We start from the raw sequence: 22621 nt of genomic DNA, 5'->3' as shown, positions 1-22621 counted from the left end.
TTCACATATCTTTTCATATGTCTGCCTGACAGCTAAAGTAAATATTACTTTACATTAGCCATGATCCCCTTGACTCACTTTAGTCATGATAATTCTCTCAGATTGTGATTTAGACAATGTGGTTCTACTATGAACTGCTTGCTACAGCAAGATCTACACAATAGCTTTTCTTATGCTGAAACCTGAAAACTTCTTTCAACATTGTAAGTATTTCTAACTAACTGAAATGGTCTACTTAGATGTCACAATGGGGAAATAGTTCATCTTTTATATGTGATATTATTTTCTATTTTTAAAAAAATTTCAGTGGATTTAGCAAAGATATTAAGATGTGCTTTGATTTTTAAGGTAAGAAATGCCTCATTGGAGCAAATTATTATTATTTTAGAATGAATTACAATAGCGAACCCTTTAATGTGGGACAGGAAAAGGAAATAAAACCAGTCCAGGTTTGGTTGTGGGGAAAAAAGGAAGGAATGTGGTTATATTAACCCTCAATATATCCTACAATATATAAGGCCAAATTTTAATGCTTGAGTTTCTTCTTTGAGCAACTTCATTTGTAAGCATTAATAATTCAAGTCTTATTCTTAGAAGTCTTCCAAAGAACAGAAAAGTGTTCATTTTTAACAATAAAATTCCTTCATTCTGTGGTTACTGAATGATCTGTTCAATGTCTTTATAAATTGAAGACATACAATGATATATTAGGGATCTTAAATTTTTATATCTTGAGTATTTTCCTACTTCATCATCCTTAGAATTATTTAAGCATTACTCATCAATCATTTTTTAGCAGCTATCCCAAAATTAAGTAAAAAATGGAATACTGTGATCACCTAGAAAGATAACTTAGTAGGGAAAATAAGTTATGATTATATCATCCTTCAGTTTTTATGTGGTGTTGCTCACAGTATCATGTTTTGAAAGCATAGACATCACTGTTTTGTAGCTTTCATTGAACACATTTCAGAGTCCTAAATTTTTCATTCTATCTATAATGTCAAAGAGAGAAACAATGACCATTTTCAAAATTATTAGGCAAATTAGAATGCAAAGAACAAATAGTCTCTAGATTATGACAAAACTGACCATACAAATAAAATCTCAAACTATGAATTCTCAAATGAATCAGGGATGATACTTCTGAAACTCAAGAATAATGAGTGAACAAGTGATTTTAAGGACAAAGAGGAAATACAGCATTCCTATCCAGTTAGTCATTCAACAGGAAGGACTTCATCATGATGTGTTTTGCACAGGAACGCAGAACACTACTGCATTTGGCTAAAAGGATGTTGTATGATAGTATTTTCATCCTTTATTATATTTGTGTACTAAGTTACTTGATATGGTTTATAAGTGAACAAGTGCTTAAGGAAGACTTATATAAAAAGGGGACAGGAAAGAAACTGATAGTGTGGAAATGAGAAATTTATCAGACTTATCATTTTAACTAGTGTTCATAAAAATACAAATGAAATGTTTCACAAAGAGGATCAGAGGTACATGGTTGTTTTTTCTTCTTAACAAGATCATGATGTCAAGGTTTTCAATGTTGTTGGATTTTGATGACAGAAGCACAAGATAAGTAACTAGAATAAGCTAAAATCTATTAAAGATGCATATGAGATCTGGAATCTTTATTTATAGAATAGACAGTTCCAGGTTCAAACATAAGAGTCAATGGACAGAGTGTTAAGATGGCGGCGAGGGGAATGCATTGCCCCGTGTGCTGCTTCACTGTGTGGGAGTATGACAAGTCAGGACGGCTAAAGGCTATCTTGTTAGGAATTTCCAGCAATAGTGGGGTGCTCCGGAACGTGGAGGAAGGATTTCCATCGCATGAGGATCGGCTACGGGGACTCAAACGCGAGAGGTTTGTCGCACGGAGGGTAACACTGCTTATTCAGCAAATCGCCCGCGGCTAGAGTCTGCAGCGCGCGCTGGGAAACGAGGAGATAGTGACGCAGGGATACAGCGCTGCAGTTTCTGCAAGCCGTGCAAGCACCGTACTCAGGGCTGAATTCTGGGTTCGAGACGGGGGAAGGAAGTGGTCCATCTCGGTTCTCCACACCGGTCAGACCACAGAGGAGGCCAGCGGCCACCATGTTGGAAAGCTGACGTCACCATCCCTGTTTTCAACTGACCGCAGCTCATTCAGCCATAGAACAGATAATTTCAGGCTGCCATTCGCCTGCGGCTTACAGACAGATTGCTCGGGCTCAGTGCCTCGGTGCTTCTTAGAACCTGCTCTTATCGGAGCGAGCACCGAGCGTGGGGTGGCCGAGTTCCGGCTCCCGGAACTGCCCTGGCCCAGGGCTGGGGAGCCTGCGGAGGCTGCTTCTTGGAGCCTGCTCTTATCAGAGCATACACCGAGCACGGAGCAGCCGATATCCGGCTCCCGGAACTGAGCCCGCGGGGGCTGCTTCTTGGAGCCTACTCTTATTGGAGCATACACCGAGCACGGAGCAGCTGAGTTCCGGCTCCCGGAACTGCCCTGGCCCAGGGCTAGGAGCCCGCGGAAACTGCTTCTCGGTCCAGGTCCTGCTGAGGGCCGGTCAGGACTCACCCGTTGCTTTGGTTGCCCGGCAAGGGGAACAAAATGCTGTCATTCGCATAGGATACCAACATGGCAGAGATCTGATGTCAGCAGAAAGCGGCGGAGGAGAGAACTTCATCAATACCAGCGGCAACAGAAACAGTTGGTCTCCTGGTAGGGGGGGTGAGGCACAGACACCCGAGTCTCCTCGATTTGTCGTCGAGCCAGAGGGGAGGAGCCGGGCCGCCGCCAGCGCCCGGAGCAGGCCCAGCGGCTCGCCAGCGTGGTGACCGCGTGACCCCAATTGGAGAGGGGGCGGAGCGGAGCTGCCACCCGCGCCCGCAAGGTGGGCAGACCCACGACCCAGTGGTACACGGGCGTGGTAGGAGGGGCAGGGCAGATCCGCCGCCCACGCCTGCAAGGTAGGCAGACCTGCGACAGACCGGCGGATCAGGCCCAGGAGCCTGCCAGCGTGGTACACACAACACCCTAATTGGAGTAGGGGCAGAGCAGAGTCGCCGCCCGTGCCAGGAACAGGCCCAGCGACCTGCAGGCGGGGTAGTCACGACACCCAATTGGAGTAGGGGCAGAGCAGAGCCACCACCCGTGCCCGAAAGGTGGGCAGATCTGCGACCGACCAGCGGGACAGGCCCAGTGGCCTGCCGGTACGACAGACACGTCACCCCATTTGGAGTAGGGGCAGAGTAGAGCCGCCGCCCGCGCCTGCAGGGTAGGCAAACCTGCAACCGACCGGCGGATCAGTCCCGATGGCCTGCCGGCGTGGTACACTAGTCACCCCAATTGGAGTAGGGGCAGAACAGAGCCGCCGCCAGCGCCCAGAACAGGCCCAGTGACCTGCCGGCGTGGTAGTCACGACAACCCAATTGGAATAAGGAGAGAGCAGAGCCGCCGCCCATGCCTGCAGGAAAGAAACGCAAGCAGTATGAAAAGACAAGGAAAGAAAGGACCACAAGCAATGCAGGTCAACGCAACTTTAGAAGAGGTAACAGCTGCAGCAGATGGAATGTCAGATAAAAAATTCAGGATATACATGCTTCAGATGATCTGGAGTATCAAGGAAGACATTAGACAGCAAAATCAGACAATGAAAGATCACTTCGACAATGAATTACGCAAACAAATCCAGGAAGCAAAGGATCAACTATACAGGGAGATAGAGGTTATAAAAAACAAACAAACAGAAATCCTAGAAATGCAGGAAGCAATAAACCAACTTAAAAACTCAATGGAGAATACTACCAGCAGAGTAGAACACTTAGAAGATAGAACATCAGACAATGAAGACAAAGTATTTCAACTGGAAAAGAACATAGACAGCTCAGCAAGACTGTTAAGAAACCATGAGCAGAACATCCAAGAAATATGGGATAACATTAAGAGACCAAACTTAAGAGTCATTGGGATACAGGAAGGTACAGAGCTCCAAACCAAAGGAATGAGCAGTCTATTCAATGAAATAATACGAGAAAACTTCCCAGACTTGAAAATGAGACAGAATCCCAAATTCTAGAAGCCTACAGGACGCCGAATGTGCAAAATTATAAGAGATCGACACCTAGACACATTATAATGAAGATGCCCAACATACAGAATAAGGAGAGAATTTTAAAAGCTACAAGAGAAAGGAAGCAGATTACATTTAGGGGCAAGCCAATCAGGATAACAGCTGATCTTTCAACACAGACTCTGAAAGCTAGAAGATCCTGGAATAACATATTTCAAACACTGAAAGAAAATGGGTTCCAACCAAGAATTGTGTATCCAGCGAAATTAAGCTTCAGGATGGAAGATGAAATTAAAACCTTCCACGACAAACAAAAGTTAAAAGAATATGCAGCTAGAAAACCATCTCTTCAAAACATCCTTGGCAAAACATTACAGGAAGAGGAAATGGAAAATAACAATGAAAACCAACAGTGGGAAGTAGGACAGTAAAGGGGGGGGGAATAATCATAGAGGAAAACAAACCATGTTTAGTAACATAAATAAACAAATATGGCTGGAAGAACAACCCATATCTCAATAATAAGCCTAAATGTTAATGGCTTAAACTCACCAATTAAGAGACACAGGCTAGTAGAATGGATCATAAAACAAGACCCAACAATATGCTGCCTACAGGAGACCCATTTGACAGGAAAAGACATACATAGGCTGAAGGTGAAAGGTTGGGAAAAATCATATCACTCATATGGACTTCGGAAACAAGCAGGAGTGTCCATACTCATATCAAATAAAATAGATTTCAAGCCAAAGTTAATCAAAAGGGATAAAGAGGGACACTACATACTGCTTAAGGGAACCATACACCAACAAGACATAACAATCATAAATATTTATGCCCCAAACAATGGTGCAGCTATGTTTGTCAAACAAACTCTTCTCAAGTTCAAGAGTCTAATAGACCACCATACAATAATCATGGGAGACTTCAACACACCTCTCTCGCCACTGGACAGATCTTCCAAACAAAAGTTGAATAAGGAAACTATAGAACTCAATAACACAATTAATAACCTAGACTTAATTGACATATATAGAATATACCACCCAACATCAAGCAGTTACACTTTTTTCTCAGCAGCACATGGATCCTTCTCAAAAATAGATCATATATTATGTCACAGGGCAACTCTTAGACAATATAAAGGAGTAGAGATAATACCATGCATCTTATCTGATCATAATGGAATGAAACTGAAAATCAACGATAAAAGAAGGAAGGAAAAAGCATACATCACTTGGAGAATGAACAACAGGTTACTGAATGATCAATGGGTTAGAGAAGACATCAAGGAGGAAATTAAAAAATTCTTAGAGATAAATGAAAACACAGACACAACATATCGGAATCTATGGGACACATTGAAAGCAGTTCTAAGAGGAAAATTCATTGCTTGGAGTTCATTCCTTAAAAAAAAAAAAAAACAACAACAAATAAATGATCTCATACTTCATCTCAAAATCCTTGAAAAAGAAGAGCAAAACAACAGCAAAAGAAGTAGAAGGCAAGAAATAATTAAAATCAGAGCTGAAATTAATGAAATCGAAACAAAAGAAACAATTGAAAAAATTGACAAAACTAAAAGTTGGTTCTTTGAAAAAATAAACAAAATCGACAGACCCTTAGCCATGCTAGCGAAGAGAAGAAGAGAGAGAACTCAAATTACTAGCATATGGGATGAAAAAGGCAATATGACAACAGACACTTCAGAAATACAGAAGATAATCAAAAACTATTTTGAATCCTTATACTCCAATAAATTAGAAGATAGTGAAGGCATAGATAAATTTCTTAAGTCATATGATCTGCCCAGATTGAGTCAGGAGGATATAGACAACCTAAACAGACCAATATCAATCGAGGAAATAGAAGAAACCATAAAAAGACTACCAACTAAGAAAAGCCCAGGACCGGATGGGTATACAGCAGAGTTTTACAAAACCTTTAAAGAAGAACTAATACCAATACTTTTCAAGCTACTTCAGGAAATAGAAAAAGAGGGAGAACTTCCAAATTCATTCTATGAGGCCAACATCACCCTGATACCTAAACCAGACAAAGACACTTCAAAGAAAGAAAACCACAGACCAATATCTCTAATGAACCTAGATGCAAAAATCCTCAATAAAATTCTGGCGAATCGGATACAAAAACATATCAAAAAAATTGTGCACCATGATCAAGTAGGATTCATCCCTGGGATGCAAGGCTGGTTCAATATACGGAAATCAATAAATGTTATTCACCACATCAATAGACTTAAAAATAAGAACCATATGATCATCTCGATAGATGCGGAAAAAGCATTCGACAAAGTACAGCATCGCTTTATGTTCAAAACTCTAGAAAAACTAGGGATAACAGGAACATACCTCAATATTGTAAAAGCAATCTATGCTAAGCCTCAGGCTAGCATCATTCTGAATGGAGAAAAACTGAAGGCATTCCATCTAAAATCTGGAACAAGACAGGGATGCCCTCTCTCTCCACTTCTGTTCAACATAGTTCTCGAAACACTGGCCAGAGCAATTAGACAGACGAAAGAAATTAAAGGCATAAAAATAGGAAAAGAAGAACTTAAATTATCACTATTTGCAGATGATATGATTCTATACCTAGCAGACCCAAAAGGCTCTACAAAGAAACTATTAGAGCTAATAAATGAATTCAGCAAAGTGGCAGGATATAAAATCAACACACATAAATCAAAGGCATTCCTGTATATCAGCGACAAATCCTTTGAAATGGAAATGAGGACAACCACTCCATTCACAATATCTTCAAAAAAAATAAAATACTTGGGAATCAACCTAACAAAAGAGGTGAAAAACTTATACAATGAAAACTACAGAACCCTAAAGAGAGAAATAGAAGAAGATCTTAGAAGATGGAAAAATATACCCTGTTCATGGATAGGCAGAACTAACATCATCAAAATGGCGATATTACCAAAAGTTCTCTATAGGTTTAATGCAATGCCAATCAAAATCCCAACGGCATTTCTTGTAGAAATAGAGAAAGCAACCATGAAATTCATATGGAAAAATAAAAGACCCAGAATAGCAAAAACAATGCTAAGCAGGAAGTGTGAATCAGGCGGTATAGCGATACCAGACTTCAAACTATACTACAGAGCAATAGTAACAAAAACAGCATGGTACTGGTACCAAAACAGGCGGGTGGACCAATGGTACAGAATAGAGGACACAGAAACCAATCCACAAAACTGTAACTATCTTATATTTGATAAAGGGGCTAAAAGCATGCAATGGAGGAAGGATAGCATCTTCAACAAATAGTGCTGGGAAAACTGGAAATCCATATGCAACAAAATGAAACTGAATCCCTTTCTCTCGCCATGCACAAAAGTGAATTCAAAATGGATCAAGGAGCTTGATATCAAATCAGAGACACGCCGTCTGATAGAAGAAAAAGTTGGCTACGATCTACATACTGTGGGGTCGGGCTCCAAATTCCTCAACAGGACACCCATAGCACAAAAGTTAATAACTAACTAGAATCAACAAATGGGACTTACTCAAACTAAAAAGTTTTTTCTCAGCAAAAGAAACAATAAGAGAGGTAAATAGGGAGCCTACACCCTGGGAACAAATCTTTACTCCTCACACTTCAGATAGAGCCCTAATATCCAGAGTATACAAAGAACTCAAAAAATTAGACAATAAGAGAACAAACAACCCAATCAACAAATGGGCCAAGGACCTGAACAGACACTTCTCAGAGGAGGACATACAGTCAATCAACAAGTACATGAAAAAATGCTCACCATCTCTAGCTGTCAGAGAAATGCAAATCAAAATCACCGTAAGATACCATCTCACTCCAGTAAGATTGGCAGCCATTATGAAGTCAAACAACAACAAGTGCTGGCGAGGATGTGGGGAAAAGGGTACACTTGTACATTGCTGGTGGGACTGCAGATTGGTGCAGCCAATTTGGAAAGCAGTATGGAGATTTCTTGGAAAGCTGGGAATGGAGCCACCATTTGACCCAGCTATTCCCCTTCTTGGTCTATTCCCTAAAGACCTAAAAAGAGCATGCTACAGGGACACTGCTACATCGATGTTCATAGCAGCACAATTCACAATAGCAAGACTGTGGAACCAACCTAGATGCCCTTCAATAGACGAATGGATAAAAAAAATGTGGCATTTATACACAATGGAGTATTACTCTGCATTAAAAAATGACAAAATCATAGAATTTGCAGGGAAATGGATGGCATTAGAGCAGATTATGCTAAGTGAAGCTAGCCAATCCCTAAAAAACAAATGCCAAATGTCTTCTTTGATATAAGGAGAGTAACTAAGATCAGAGTAGGGACGAAGAGCAGGAGAAGAAGATTAACATTTAACAGGGATGAGAGGTGGGAGGGAAAGGGAGAGAGAAGGGAAATTGCATGGAAATGGAAGGAGACCCTCAGGGTTATACAGTGGAGGGGGTAGAGAGAGAGGAGGGGAGGGGAGGGGAGGGGAGAGGTGGGGAGGGGGGATGGTGGAGGATGGGAAAGGCAGCGGAGCACAACAGACACTAGTATGGCAATATGTAAATCAATGGATGTGTAACTGATGTGATTCTGCAATCTGTATATGGGGTGAAGGTGGGAGTTCATAACCCACTTGAATCAAAGTGTGGAATATGATATGTCAAGAAATTTGTAATGTTTTGAACAACCAACAATAAAAAATTAAAAAAAATTAAAAAATAAAGTAGGATATATATTAAAAAAAAAAAAAAAAAGAGTCAATGGACAGCTAGTTACATTCAAAGGACATCATCCATTTCAGGAAAATACAGTTAACAAAAATCTGGGTTTCCTATATTTCAGTTTTTATTATAATTTGTAATAAAGTTGTTTTCACCACAATATTGTTACTTCTGATTATTCTTAAAATGGCTCAAAATATAATAAAAATAAAATAATGTTAATGACCATTTTCTTGATATGCTAAGTGTTAAATCAACACAGCAAGGTGTGGTGGTACACACTTGTAATTCTAATGACTTGGGAGACTGAGTAGGAGGATTACAATTTTGAGGACAGTACCAGGAATCCAGTGAGACTTTGTCTCAAAATAAAAATTAAAGGGCTGAGGATGTGGCTCAATGGTTAAGCACCTGTGGGTTCAATCTCTGGCACCAAAAAAAAAAAAAAAAAAAAAAAAAATCTATGAGCTATTCCTTTATCAACGAAAGATAAAAAGATAATTCCATTAGGTACCAGAGGTCATTTCAATTCTTTATGGGTAATCAGAACACAGACTTGTTTTTAGTACACATAAGCAATCAAAGAAAAATACATAAACTAGCTACATAATATGCTATTATAGCTTTAAAAGGTTATGTGGCAAAAAAAGGTACGTAAATAAATTTTCTTTTAAGAAAACTGTCAAAGAAACAACATACAACAAAAACAACAAAAAAACACTGATATACTTAGAATATAGTTTGGCTTTGACAGATGCTGAAATGTTTAATCATTTTAAGTAATTGAGGATAATAGCTTTTTGTCTTTTTTCTTAAATCTAATATAATTGTATAGAAGTTTTAAAACTGCTACATCCCCATCCCACAGATGTAATACAGTACACATTACAAGTTTCTAAGGGCCAAAGTCTGAGACAAGAGTATTCACTAGATGTGACCTTTGACAACTTAATCTTAACTTCTTTAAACTTTAATTTCCTTATATGAAAAATATTCATTGATAGCAATATTTTTGCTGAGTGAATAATAAATTAAATGATCCTAAAGTGTCTGACATTGGATCCTCCTAACAAATAATACATTCTCCTTACAGAAAACTATGATAAAATTTGGTTCTTTGGTCTTAGGTTAATTGTAATTGTACTAGTGAATTTTTTCCCTAGTTCTTGGTTTGTTTTTTTTTTTAAATACTTTTATTTATTTATTTCTATGTGGTGCTGAGGATTGAACCCCGTGCCTCACATGTGCCAGGCAAGTGCTGTACTTCTGAGCCATAACCCCAGCCCTATACCTTTATTTAATTATTTATTTTTATGTGGTGCTGAGAATCGAACCCAGGGCCTCAAACTTGCTAGGCAAGCGCTCTGTCACTGAGCCACAACCCCACTCCCCTAGTTCTTGTTAATTGCAATTCCTAAAGGTTCCTTTCAATCATCAATCAACTTATTGCACTCATCAATAAAGATTTACTAAAACCCTACCATGTGATAGGCAAATTCTAAATTTTAAATTTGATCTTTAATACTCATCTGTGGAATACATATCAGTACTTTTGTACACTTACTGCGGGATTCTGAGAGAGTAAAATGTTTGAAAGTATTGAATCCATGGAAAACATTGTATATATTTCATTTTGGTAGAGGGGGTACCAGCGATTGAACTCAGGGGCACTCAACCACTGAGCCACATCCCAAGCCTTATTTTGTATTTTATTTATAGACAGGGTCTCACTGAGTTGTTTAGAGCCTTGCTTTTGCTGGCTCTGAACTCACAATTCTCCTGTCTCAGCCTCCTGAGCCACTGGGATTACATATGCATTTCATTTTTACAACACTTGTCAGGAATATCAAATAGCATCTTAATAAACATCTTAAGTAGGGATAAAAACAAAACTGTATTTTTATAAATTGTATCACCATAGTAACATTTATGTTCCACAAAAATCTTTTTAAGGGGTGACTATGGCTCAGTGGTAGAGCGCTTGCCTAGCATATATGAGGCACTGGATCAATTCCGGCACCACATAAAAATAAACAAATAAAATACAGCCAACCACCACTAAAAAAATATTTTTAAAATGTTTTTAAGCTTGTCTAAGAATAAGAGGATTTGAAATTATAATAAAAGTGAAACAATGAATGGACTAGGGACAAAAAGCAAAACATCTTTACAAAATAAGTATCATGTGGATTCTAGCTAAAAATATCACACTGCTTTATATGGCATAACTTTAAAATACTGATCAACAAAGGAATTTCTCCACACAGGAAAAGAAGTTCAAATATAAAGAATCAAAAGTGTGACCAAAAATAAATAAAAGCAAGAAATGTGTATGTGCTAAGAGTAACACTAATATGGTTGTTCAAGTATTATTAATGTACAACGTATACTTTTTAGATTGAAGGAATTTTTATAGTTCTAGTGAAATCTATGAACTATTGGGCTGGGGTTGTGGCTCAGTGGAATAGCACTTGCCTAGCACATGTGAAGCACCTGGTTTGTTTCTTAGTACCACATAAAAATAAATAAAGTAAAAAAAAAATTTATGAAATACTCAACTTCCCCCAACAAATTTTATTTTAAAAAACTGAACATATATAATAAAAAAGTTTCAATTTTATTCAACCATAAGAAAGAATATTTGTTTGAAATATGCCTGGCATGGCTCTCTTTTGTGAAAAAGGATAAAAGGGTAATCCACAAGTCCTTTGAAATTCCACTTCTGAAATCACTGTCTAATACACTTGAATGTTAGAACTTTCTATGGATATGACATATCCCTAAGTTACTATACCCAGTGTATTAAGTTATCAATGAATATCACATCCGCCTCTTCCCTCCCACTCCCAAAATAATGCTGTCCTTGTTGAGTTAAGTAATAAAAATTAACACATAAAGTAGTCTAAGACAGATACCTAAAGTCACCTTTAGGAACAAAGTAATAGAATAAGGCAAGGAAGTACAGCATAACAGAGAAATAATTCATATTAATAAAAGAATCCATTAATTTAAAAGGAATATGGATGATCCCAAATAAAAAGAAAAAGTAAGCAAGGTAAACACTGGCAGTACCTACTTAAATATTCATCTCAATAAAAGTGATAACCTGGCTTAAAGTTACTATTAACCATTCCAAATCATAATCAATTGCCCTTAGTTGAAGATAAAAATATAATAGTGAGATATGGAAAAAGGACATCAAGCCAGATATGGTGGAACAAGGCTATGACCCCAGCTACTTCAAGGAAGAGGCAGGAAGATTACAAATTCAAAGCCAGCTTGGGCAATTTCAAATTGCAAAATAAAATTTTAAAAAAGAGCTGGAGATGTAGCTTAGCACTTGGCTAGAGTGTTCAATCCCCAGTACTACCAAAAAAGAAGTCTAGATTTGAGACCAAGATAAAGGACAGAAAAATGGAAGTAGGATTAGGGGTTTCTTGGGATACTGAGGTGGAAAAACAGATTGAAGTATAGACTAAAAATAGGCATAGGGCTGGGCTGTATGTAGCTCAGTGGTAAAATACTTGCCTAACTATTTAATTTTCCTATAATTTGGTTTAGTCATCTGAAATATTAGAAATAGAATAGAAATAATAAATTCTACAGAATTGATGTTGGAGTTAGAAGAGACAGCAAAATTTTAAGGGCAAGGCAAATGAAAGATTTTAAAAACATTAGCTGAATTAAGACCATCATTGCTAGGGTGCACTTATCTACAGAATGCATTACTTATTTACACAATTTCTCCCACTTTTAGAGGTATTCTGAAGCACAGAAAAGGGTATGTATGATTTTTTTTTTAATGGTGCTGGCAATTGAACCCAGAGCCTTATGCATGCTAGGCAAGAACTCTACCAATGAGCTATATCCCCAACCTAGTATGTATGATCTTTTAAATCAGTTTGACTTGAGTTCAAATCTTAATTCTGCCACTTAGAAGCCATGTGATACTAAGTTACTTAGCCTCTCTGAGCTTTGGTTTCATCCTCAAAATGGGACCAACAAACCTTACCTATTATGGTTTTGATCTTAGTTGTCCCCCAAAGGCCTATATGCCAGACTTAGTTGCCAGCATCTGGAGCTATTAGGAGGTAGTGGAATCACAAGGAGGTGGGACTCAGTGGAATGAAGTTAGGTCAGTGGGTAGTGTCCTTGAAGGGGATGTTGGGACCCTGGCCCCTCCCCCTCTCTCTTTGCTTTATAGATACCCTGAAGTGAACAGAGCTCCACCAAGGACTCTGTACACATGCCTAAAGCAATAGGGCCAAACAATCAACATAAAGGAGGAATCCTTTGAAACTGTGAGCCAAAATAAACACTGCCTCATTTATGTTGGTTATATATGTTGGTTCTCTCAGGTATTTTATTGCAGTGATAGAAAGCTAACACATCGCCTTATATGTTTTTTTTTTCTAGTTGTCAATGGACCTTTATTTTATTTATTTATATGTGGTGCTGAGAATCGAACTCAGTGCCTCACACATGTTAGGCAAATGCTCTACCACTGAGATACAACTCTACTCCACCTTATATGATTTTTAAGGAATAAGTCATATCACATATTTAAAGTATCTAGCCAATGCAAATAATATTGAAGGTCATTTATTCCTAAAAAAAAAAAAAAAAGTGCATTCTCAATCCAAATCTCAACACAATTTTTCATGCAATTTGACAAACTAATCTAAAATTTGTCTGGAAGATAGAAAAAATATATAAATAAAAAAGAAGGGCTGGGGTTGTGACTCAGTAGTAGAGCGCTCGCCTCGCACGTATGAGACCCTGAGTTCGATCCTCAGCACCACATAAAAATAAATAAGTGAAATAAAGGTATTGTGTCCAACTACAACTAAAAAATAAATATATAAAAAAAAGAAAATCAGGGGAATTTTGCTACTATATATATGAAAATAATATAAAGTTAACAAATAATTAAATTAGTATGACATTAACATAGGTAGAGATAAATAGATCAATGAAAAAGAAAGGAGTCCAGAAACAGGTCCAGATAAAGAGATTCTTCATTTCATAACAACAGATTGTTCAACAAAGTGTTGGGACAAATACATCTTTAAAAACTAATTTCCTACCTCATTTCATATACTAAAATAAATTCCAGGTGAATTTAAGTTCTAAATTAACTTAGTAAAAAGAAAATTTAGGATATTAATAAGAGGGTTGGGGAAAGTCCTAAGGCAGAAAACTTAAAAGTTATTCTGATCAATGAATAAAGAAAACTCACGTATTTTATTCTTGCTTTTTGATTTATTTCCACTAACAGTAATGAAGTAAACCTCAACCCCTCATGTGACATTCTAATGACACAAAATTTTTCCTGTATTTAAAAATATTTTAATCCTAAAAGTAAAAGGAACAATGCAGCAAAAACTTTTTTTAAAGATAATTTCTCTCACATTAATAGTAAATAAAATAATGCGATTTCACACTTAGTAGGTACCTTAGTGACCCAAGAGCTGGTGATTACAATCACACACAAGTTAGAAAGGTATAAAATACAAGATAAAACTCAATTTAAAAGCAAACATATACTATGCTCCCATAATTCTAAATTGTTTTATGAATTTCTCAATTCACATTTACTTAAGAGTAATGATCTTAAAATTGAAGGCTTAAAAATTCAGAAATTGGAAATATCACCATAATTTGGCAATCACAAGGCAAAGCAAAACTTAATTCAGCATTATAAACATATACTTTTTGTAATTCAATAAAGACAGAAAATGTGCTAATGGAGTTTTCTCCTTTTTTAATGACAACCTTGGGATTATGTTTTAGCATGTTGACAAAGTATTTTCAAAAGCTTTACCTCTTATGGCTTAATTCATTTGAATGGCTTTCAATTACACATTATCATGATTTCATAATGGGAAAACAATTTATAGCTGATTTACTGAAAATTTAGCATCTAGAAGAGTCACTCTGGAGATATGAAAAGATATCACAGGTACTTCTCACAGACATTTCCCATCATTCCATTTTTTTCTGAAGATCCCAGTGAACTTGTCTTGTCTCCACTACTACAAGAGTCATTTTCAGCCACTGGGTCTTTTCCCTCAAACTCAAAATTTACCCTTATCTTCCCATCCACTGTGGAGAGAAAATTAAAACCCATGGTTTATAAGAATTTTTTTATTGGCAATTATGTGGAAATCAATATGATATAAAAGTAGTTAACTAGAGGAAAGAACTGTAGCTATGAAGTTAAAGATCTCACAGTAAAAGTTAACTTATAATGTACATGATGTTAGATCTTCAATTCCTCTTATCACCAATTCCAGCATTAAATTCATACCCCTCTATTGCCTAATCCCTTATTATTCAATAAAACAATACCACTTTGGTCTTTCTTATACTAGAAAATTTCTACTACGACCTTACCTACCTTTCAGGGAGCGGAAATAAGTAAAGATGGTTCATATAGGTCTCAGAAAGATAATCATTTTCAATTAAGAGCAAACTCCAGACTATTGCTTGAAGTTTTAATTTTACTTAAAATTCTTCCAATGTCATTTATTCTCTGACAATCTCAAAATTACTTCCTACAAAATAAAATTCTAGAAATCTAACCGTGCAAAGAAACCTCACAATTATTTGTGAGAGGGAATGAAGAAATTCTTCTTCTAACGGCGGGAAACGTCTAACTTACAAAGGGCAAGATCGAAGATCGAGATTTTAATAGTGATGGTTGTTTTCTTTAGACGAGGCGGGGAAGTGAGCTGAGTGGATGTGGAGAGGAATCCCTGTCACTAGAGAGGTCACAAATCCCGCCCTGCTAGCCCATGCTAGAAGGCGGAAGCGTCCGGTACATTCCTGCCCAGGCAAGCCTCAGTAGGTTCCTGGGCTTGCCCCTAAGCCGCCATAGAAGGTAACCCCGACATCCTTACCGGAGAGTTATCTCACCTCCTGACCCGCAAGACCGCAGGGTTCGTCATAAACACGTTAGGTAGGGACAGAGAAGCGAGGTCAGGGGGTCAGCCACGCTACTGTCAAACGAAGCGCATCTGCCTTTTGACGGTTCCCAAGGCGACAAGCCTTCCCCGCGCAGGACACTCACCACTTGACTAGGCTCGTGACTACAACTCCCAGGAGGCTGCGCGACAGTACAAGCAGCACCCTTCCCAGAATGCAGCTCGGCGGTGACCCTATTCCGCCCTCTCCACTCTCTGCCCCTCCTACCTTTCTACCCATAGTCACCCGCGAAGGCCGGAGGTAGGACGCTTCGGTGGGGGAATCTCAAGCCCTTGGCGTGTGGCGTCAGACGTCGGGAGGGGTACGGGGCGGGCTGTAGGGGGAGAATGGGAGGACGGAGGGGAGGGGAGTGGTGAGGGGAGGGGAGGGTAAATAGTGGGCCAGGCAGGAAGATGGCGGCGGTAGCGGAGGTGTGAGTGTACCGGTCTCTGCAGCTGGATTTTCTCTTCCCTTCTTCCTCTCCTTTTCCTTCCCTGACTGAGGTTGGCATCAAGAGGGACTAGTTCGGGTAGCGGCGCCCGGCGTAGCGCAGGGGTCACAGCAACGGTGGCGGCGGCGGCTGACGGCTGGAAGGGCAGGCTTCCTTCGCCGCTCGTCCTCCTTCCCCGGTCCGCTCGGTGTCAGGCGCGGCGGCTACGGCGTCGTGGAGGCTGGTGGACTTCGTCCCATCTCCTTTCCCCACCCGCACTCTTCGCTTCGGCATCCCCCGACCCTTCAACCCCGGGACTGGGCGCTTCCTCCGGCGCAGCTCGCGGAGCGGGGGCCGGTCTCCTGCTTGGCTGTCGCGCCTCCATGTCGGATAACCAGAGCTGGAACTCTTCGGGATCGGAGGAGGACCCGGAGACGGAGTCCGGGCCGCCTGTGGAGCGCTGCGGGGTTCTCAGCAAGGTGAGCAACTCTCGGGTTCTAGGGCCAGCTGCCCAGACCTCACCTGCTGCGAGGCTAAGAGAGCCGAGCCTCTGAGTGTGTGGGGTGGGGCTGGGCAGGAGACACCATGGACTGTCCCGGGGCGGGGGCTGCGGAATGTGCCGGGTGCGGGGCTGTGTAGTGCCGCAGGAGTGCCTGGGCTAAGGGTGGAATGTGGAGAGAGGTCTTCTTCGCCTGTCCAGGGGCTTGTCAGTAGCTGCCGAGGACCAGAGAAAGCATATATTAAGCTGGGATCTAGTTTAGGAAGCGAGATGTGTACCGTGACTTGGGACCGGGGAGGCAGCTGTCCGGGGTTTAGGAATCTGGGTTGGGCAACGGTGGCGTCCGTACTAGTGGGCGTGGGGGCGGTTCACATCGGACCTTTCAAAGGAGATTAGTCTGGGGGTGCACGGCCGAATAGGGTTGGGGGCTCGTTGACATGGCTTTTGACAAGCCCAATTGACTCCTTTTATAGTCCTGAAATCTAAGATGGTAAACTATTAGGTGGTAGTAATCTTAAATGCAGGGAGAGATGTGATTGTGGAGCACTTTTATACTTTCCCCCTTACCCCTTACTCTAGTTCAGAAAAGAGCTATTGAATTAGCACGTGATGAGTATAAGAAATATTATTTGGAACTTGTCAGAGACCGATTTTTAGTCCAGGAAGAAAATTATTTAATAATAAAATATTTTTGCAGTAATGTTTCCAGGGTAAGGAAAAGATATCTTAGTTTTTATGTATTTTGAAAAGTTCCTTTTCAAGATTTTAGCAAGGGAAATAGTCACTTATTATAAGGCCGAAGGTGGGTGATCTTTTGATAGTACTTTTTTCTTTTTAAGTTTTGTTATGGGTACTTGCATAGTCTTTTTGACTTCCCTTTCTGTTAAACTTTTAGAAAAGGCTGGAGCTAGCAGTTAACTTGGAGAGTGGGAGCTGGGGCCAGTCCTTCAACAAGCTGGTCATAAGATACCATGTCATGTGCAACCTTGGCTATTAAGAAATCACTCTGCTTCCAGTATTTATATTCGAATCATTTGGACATCATTTGTGGACTTGTTTTATATTAGGCCTTTATAATGTCTTTAGAAGGCTAATAATAAAGACCTAGGAAAGGCATGAGTTTGTCAGATGTACGGCTTACAAGTGTTAGCTTTTATTTGTATAGCAGAAAAATTATGGCGTGTCAGTTGATACTGGGATTGCTCTTGGAATTTCACTGGGATGTTTTCAATTAAGTGAAGATTTCCAGGGTTTCTTCAAATTAAAAAATCCTATAATTTAGTCATCTGTATTGAACACACTGTGCAATATGTATACATTGTCATATGAAGGTAGTTATGAAATGAATTCTTTGCTTCTTAGCAATTCTCAGTTTCATCACTTTTCACTTATATGAGAAGTGAACTGCCACATTAGTATTGTGATATTAAGTGCTTTATAAAACACACTGTACTTTTTTTTTTTCATGCTGTACTTCTGACCTATTGATAATCACTTGGGGAAAGTTTGGGGAGCAGAGTGGCTGATGGAAAAAAGTCATGTGCTCTAAGTATTCACTGTATGCACGATAAGGTAGTAAGTATACTGTAGATCAAAAAATGGAAGACTATCTCTTTGGTGTTTTAAATGTGTAGAAATACACTATTTGACTACTGCAGAAGGGAAATAACTTCGAGTTTGTGGCTGCATATATAGAATCAACAGGAATAAAGTTATTGGTATTATTCTTGTTAACAGCTAAGAAGGAAATTTCCCTGAAATTTAACAATTTATGGTTATATGTAAATTTTTCTGTAAGTTTTTTGTTTTTTCTTTTTTGGGGTTTTTTTTTTTTTTGGTTACCAGGATTGAACTCGGGGGGCATTCAACCACTGAGCCACATCCCCAGGCCTATTTTGTATTTTATTTAGAGACAGGGTCTGACTGAGTTGCTTAGCACCTTGCTTTTGCTGAAGCAGGCTTTGAACTTGTGATCCTACTGTCTCAGCCTCCTAAGTCACTGGGATTTCAGGCCTGAGCCACCAGCCAGGCTTGTTTTCTCTAAGTTTTTAATTCTTGATGTTTTGTTTGGCATTCTAGAGCTTTGCACATGCTAACTAGGCAAGCACTCCACTGAGCTCCATCAAGATTGTTTTATGTTAAATACATATACCAGGAATGTTACATGTTTTTAAGTTTAAAGTACATGTTATATATTTCAAATCCTTTGTGCTTACCTGATAATTTAAACAAGAGTTAGATCTTAGTATCTATTCTTTGAATTGAGACTATAAATAGGTTTTTTAACTAGTTTTTAAAAACTAGTTTGTTTTTTTTTTTCTCCCCTGTTATGGAGTGGATCTGGAATGGATGTGTGTGTATAATTTATATTAAAAATCTGCCAGTCCAGTTTTTTTCTTCTATATGATAATCTGAAATACATGAAATATCTACAAAGCATACATTCTTTTAGAATCACTTCTCAAGAGAGTTAAGTTCCCGAAATAATGGATACACAATAATTCTGTGTGGTAATTACAAATATCAGGGTGGATCATGGTTGGGAAAAGACTTTTGCCTTTGTAGGACTTAAAAGCAACTAAGCCTGGATAAAATAAATTATTATCAAACTGTTCTGAGTTTCCTTCATCCTTTATGGTTTTTCTTACTTCTCCACATACCTCTTGGCTGCAGTTCTTTTGAGTCCATCTCAAATATTGTCCTTTCCATAAAGCTTTTTCTTACTTCACCAGTTATTTATTTAAGATCCCCTTTCCTTCAAATCCCCTAGCAATTTGGGAAGGGGAGGTGGGATGGAACCTAGGGGTACTTTACCACTGAGCTACATTTCAGGTCTTTTTTATTTTTTATTTTGAGAACATGGTCTTGTTAAGTTGCTGAGACTGGCCTCCAACTTTCCATCCTCCTGCTTCACCTTCCCAAGTCACTGAGATTATAGGCATGCACCACCTGGGCCAGCTCCCATAGCATTTTGACTGAAACTTGATTTTGACACCCCCACCCAACTCACCTAGTACTAGTGATTGAACCCAAGAACACTCTGCCACATCCACGGCCCTTTTTACTTTTTAATTTGAGATAGGGTCTTGCCAAACTGCCTAGGTTTTCCTGAATTTACTGAATTTGTGATCCTCCTGATTCAGCCTGGAATCTTTCTATTTCAGTTGCTGGATTTACAGGTGTGTACCTCATGCCTGGCTACTGATTTCTTACACTAAATATATTTTCTTCTGAATTTATGCTTGCTAGACTGTTGGTGACAGGATTCCTGATTATTCTGCAGGTCTAGCATATTATCTTGTCTGTTTAAAAAGGGAAAGGGAGGAAATAAACATTATGAGAACAAAGCAGAAACCTGCCTTCCAGGTGTAATAAAAGCAGCTAACATCTGCTAACTAAATAGTCCTAAACCTTATATAATCTGTTGGTTCCTCTATAAGAAAAATAATACAAAATTATAGAGACACAATTGCTGGGGCCTCATCTGTCACTTTGGATAGGATCTGACCTGTGAGAGACATTGAAGGTTAAGCTTCATTAGCTATGCATAACTCTGCCTCAAACTGAGAAAATAGTACATGCCTGGCACTGTTCTTAGTCTATTCTTGCTTAATCTTTACTCTGAGATAGAACTGACAGAGAAACCAACACATGAGAGGATAAGTACATAACTTGACCACAGTCACATAGTAACTAGCCTCATGATGGGTAGTAATGGGAAACAAGATCTAATTTGTCTGTATATTATGCAATGGAAGTTGTTCATGTGAGTTTTGGAGCTGTATTCTTAATAAGATGACTATATGAGAAAAGTAAATATGCTTAATAAGTAAATAAGATTATGGAAAGTTATGAAAAGCAGAAGATAATAGAAGAGGTCAGATTATTAAGCCTTTCTCAGGAATCCAGGAACTTGGTAATTTGATAGGAAAATTGGAAAGAGGAGGAAAATTTAAAGGTTTAATATGAAGGAAAGATTGATAGGATTTGTTGGTGAGCTCTGTAAGGAGTGAGACAGAATAGTCCTGTTGAGTATCTTCTTTGACTATGCTAGGCATTTTCATTATGTTATTCAGCGATAATCAGGCAAAGAAACAAGCTTACAAAAGTCAAGTGATGTGTTAGAACTCTATTTACACATGTAGTAAAGTAGGTGGGTCTGTTTAATCCTATATCCACCACTCTGTTCATATTATATACTAATCTTGATCCAGCTTTGAGTCTGTATAACTGTAGAAGTAGCAAAAGCAGTCAAGATAGTAGGAACATAAGAAGGAAATACACTTTATAGGGAGGAGGTAAGTTCAGTTTTGCTTAATCAAGTTGGTACCTAGTGGTAGTAAGTCACAAGCAGAAATAAGAAAATAGCAATTAGGGAGCCCATAGCAAAAGAGTTTGGGTGAGTTCTCAGTGAGAGGTTAGAATAATGGAGCTTAGAAGATTTAAGAGTTGAGCCAATCTCAACATTCTGAATTAGGAAATAGGAAAACAAAGGTTTTTCAATGGTTAAAAAGCTTGAGCCAGTTTATTACATTTTAACAATCCATTTTGAAGTAGTTTTTGGAATTAGCAGTTAGTTTGGGGATTGTTTATACTTAAATCCTTGGAGAATAAATAAAAATGTGAAATTAATATTCTCATAGAGGTTATATTTCTACCTTTGCCAGTTTATTGGTTGTAATCTTCACTATACATCAAGACTTTAGTAACACAGAAGTCACTTTTTAAGTACAGTATTAGAGAATGATAATCCTAGTATGTTTGTGACATCCAATTTTATGTTTGTATTTTTACTTCTGGGTTTAAAAAAATACATCCTCAAGGAAACTTGAAAAGTGAATTAATCATTTCAACATGTAGTATTGAGTTCTGTAGGGGAAAAATTAAAGTTGATGTATACTTACTAAAGATTAATGATTTAGTATTTAGTTTTGATGTAGTTAGGACCATCATAAATTTTCATATGAAAATAATTTACAACAAAAATAGAATTTTGGCAATGATTGGCACCATACTACTGTTGATTTAGAAGACTATGCAATACTTGATGAAGGAGAGAGACTAACTGAACTTATTTTTTATTGAGTATACTAATTATGACAGAACAATTTAAATGTCACACAGGTGGCAGGAACCAGGGACTACGAAGCAGAATTCTTAGCCAAATTCCTGCTTTGATTTTCTTCAAAGTTTAGAGGTTATTAAAAATGCTATATTGTATTTCTTATTTATTTATTTATTTAAAATATTATAAAGACTACTGAAAATCATTAGACGGTCTATAAAATCTCTACTTTTCAAAATCATGCTTGTTGAGTTAAGACTTTTCACATTTTGATTTTAAAATTAGATTGCTTTTTCAAAAAGTTTGGATTTCTAAAATACTGACTTTTTTCTTCCCTATCTCCTTTCTTTCCCCAACCACCCCAGTGGACAAACTACATTCATGGGTGGCAGGATCGTTGGGTAGTTTTGAAAAACAATACTTTGAGTTACTACAAATCTGAGGATGAAACTGAATATGGATGCAGGGGATCCATCTGTCTTAGCAAGGCTGTGATCACGGTAAGTTCTGTTCTTTAGGTATTCATTAAGTGTCTTCTGTATACCAGTAGCTAATCTAGGTACTTGGTCTACATCTCTTTAAGAAAATAAAGATCTTTGCCCTTGTGGAGCATATTTCATTCTAATACTTTTTCCCATACAGTTATTTTTGAATGTTTATTACTACATACTGTTATTTTATATAGACATGTAGTTTTTACCAACTGATGAGACAGGGACAGTTACTTGGTAGGTTATTTAAAAAATGAAATCAGGGAAATCATAAAAACATATGCAATATTATTTAAAATTTTTAACTTAAAATATATATAGTCATTTGCCATCTTGTTGTGGAGTTGAGAGAAGTTGTTCCTGTGTTTACTATAT

At 38.4% G+C, this 22621-nt stretch overlaps 2 protein-coding genes across 8 annotated transcripts in view; one reads left to right on the top strand and one right to left on the bottom strand.

Annotated features, from left to right (window-relative positions):
* Polk (DNA polymerase kappa) overlaps positions 1–15874 on the bottom strand; it is a 69051-nt gene extending 53177 nt beyond the window's left edge. For 2 of the 5 annotated variants that reach the window (XM_027927487.2, XM_071612520.1), the window contains exon 1: positions 15698–15874. The gene's annotated coding sequence lies outside the window, so the exon portion shown is untranslated. Of the gene's footprint in view, positions 1–15459; positions 15497–15697 lie in introns of those variants that run through there. The other 3 variants (XM_071612518.1, XM_071612521.1, XM_071612519.1) reach the window with 2 other exon arrangements.
* Positions 15875–16264: 390 nt separating this feature from the next.
* Cert1 (ceramide transporter 1) overlaps positions 16265–22621 on the top strand; it is a 110630-nt gene continuing 104273 nt past the window's right edge. For 2 of the 3 annotated variants that reach the window (XM_027927620.2, XM_071612516.1), the window contains exons 1-2: positions 16485–16670; positions 22121–22255. In XM_027927620.2, the coding sequence (XP_027783421.1) occupies positions 16575–16670; positions 22121–22255 (231 nt within the window). In that variant the 5' untranslated portion in view covers positions 16485–16574. Of the gene's footprint in view, positions 16671–22120; positions 22256–22621 lie in introns of all 3 variants that reach the window. The other variant, XM_027927618.2, reaches the window with a different exon arrangement.

Source organism: Marmota flaviventris, chromosome 5 (genome assembly GCF_047511675.1).
Source record: "Marmota flaviventris isolate mMarFla1 chromosome 5, mMarFla1.hap1, whole genome shotgun sequence".
In the NCBI taxonomy this organism is placed as follows: Eukaryota; Metazoa; Chordata; class Mammalia; order Rodentia; family Sciuridae; genus Marmota; species Marmota flaviventris.
Note: the sequence above shows the minus strand (reverse complement) of the source record. Positions and strands in the feature narration are given on the sequence as shown.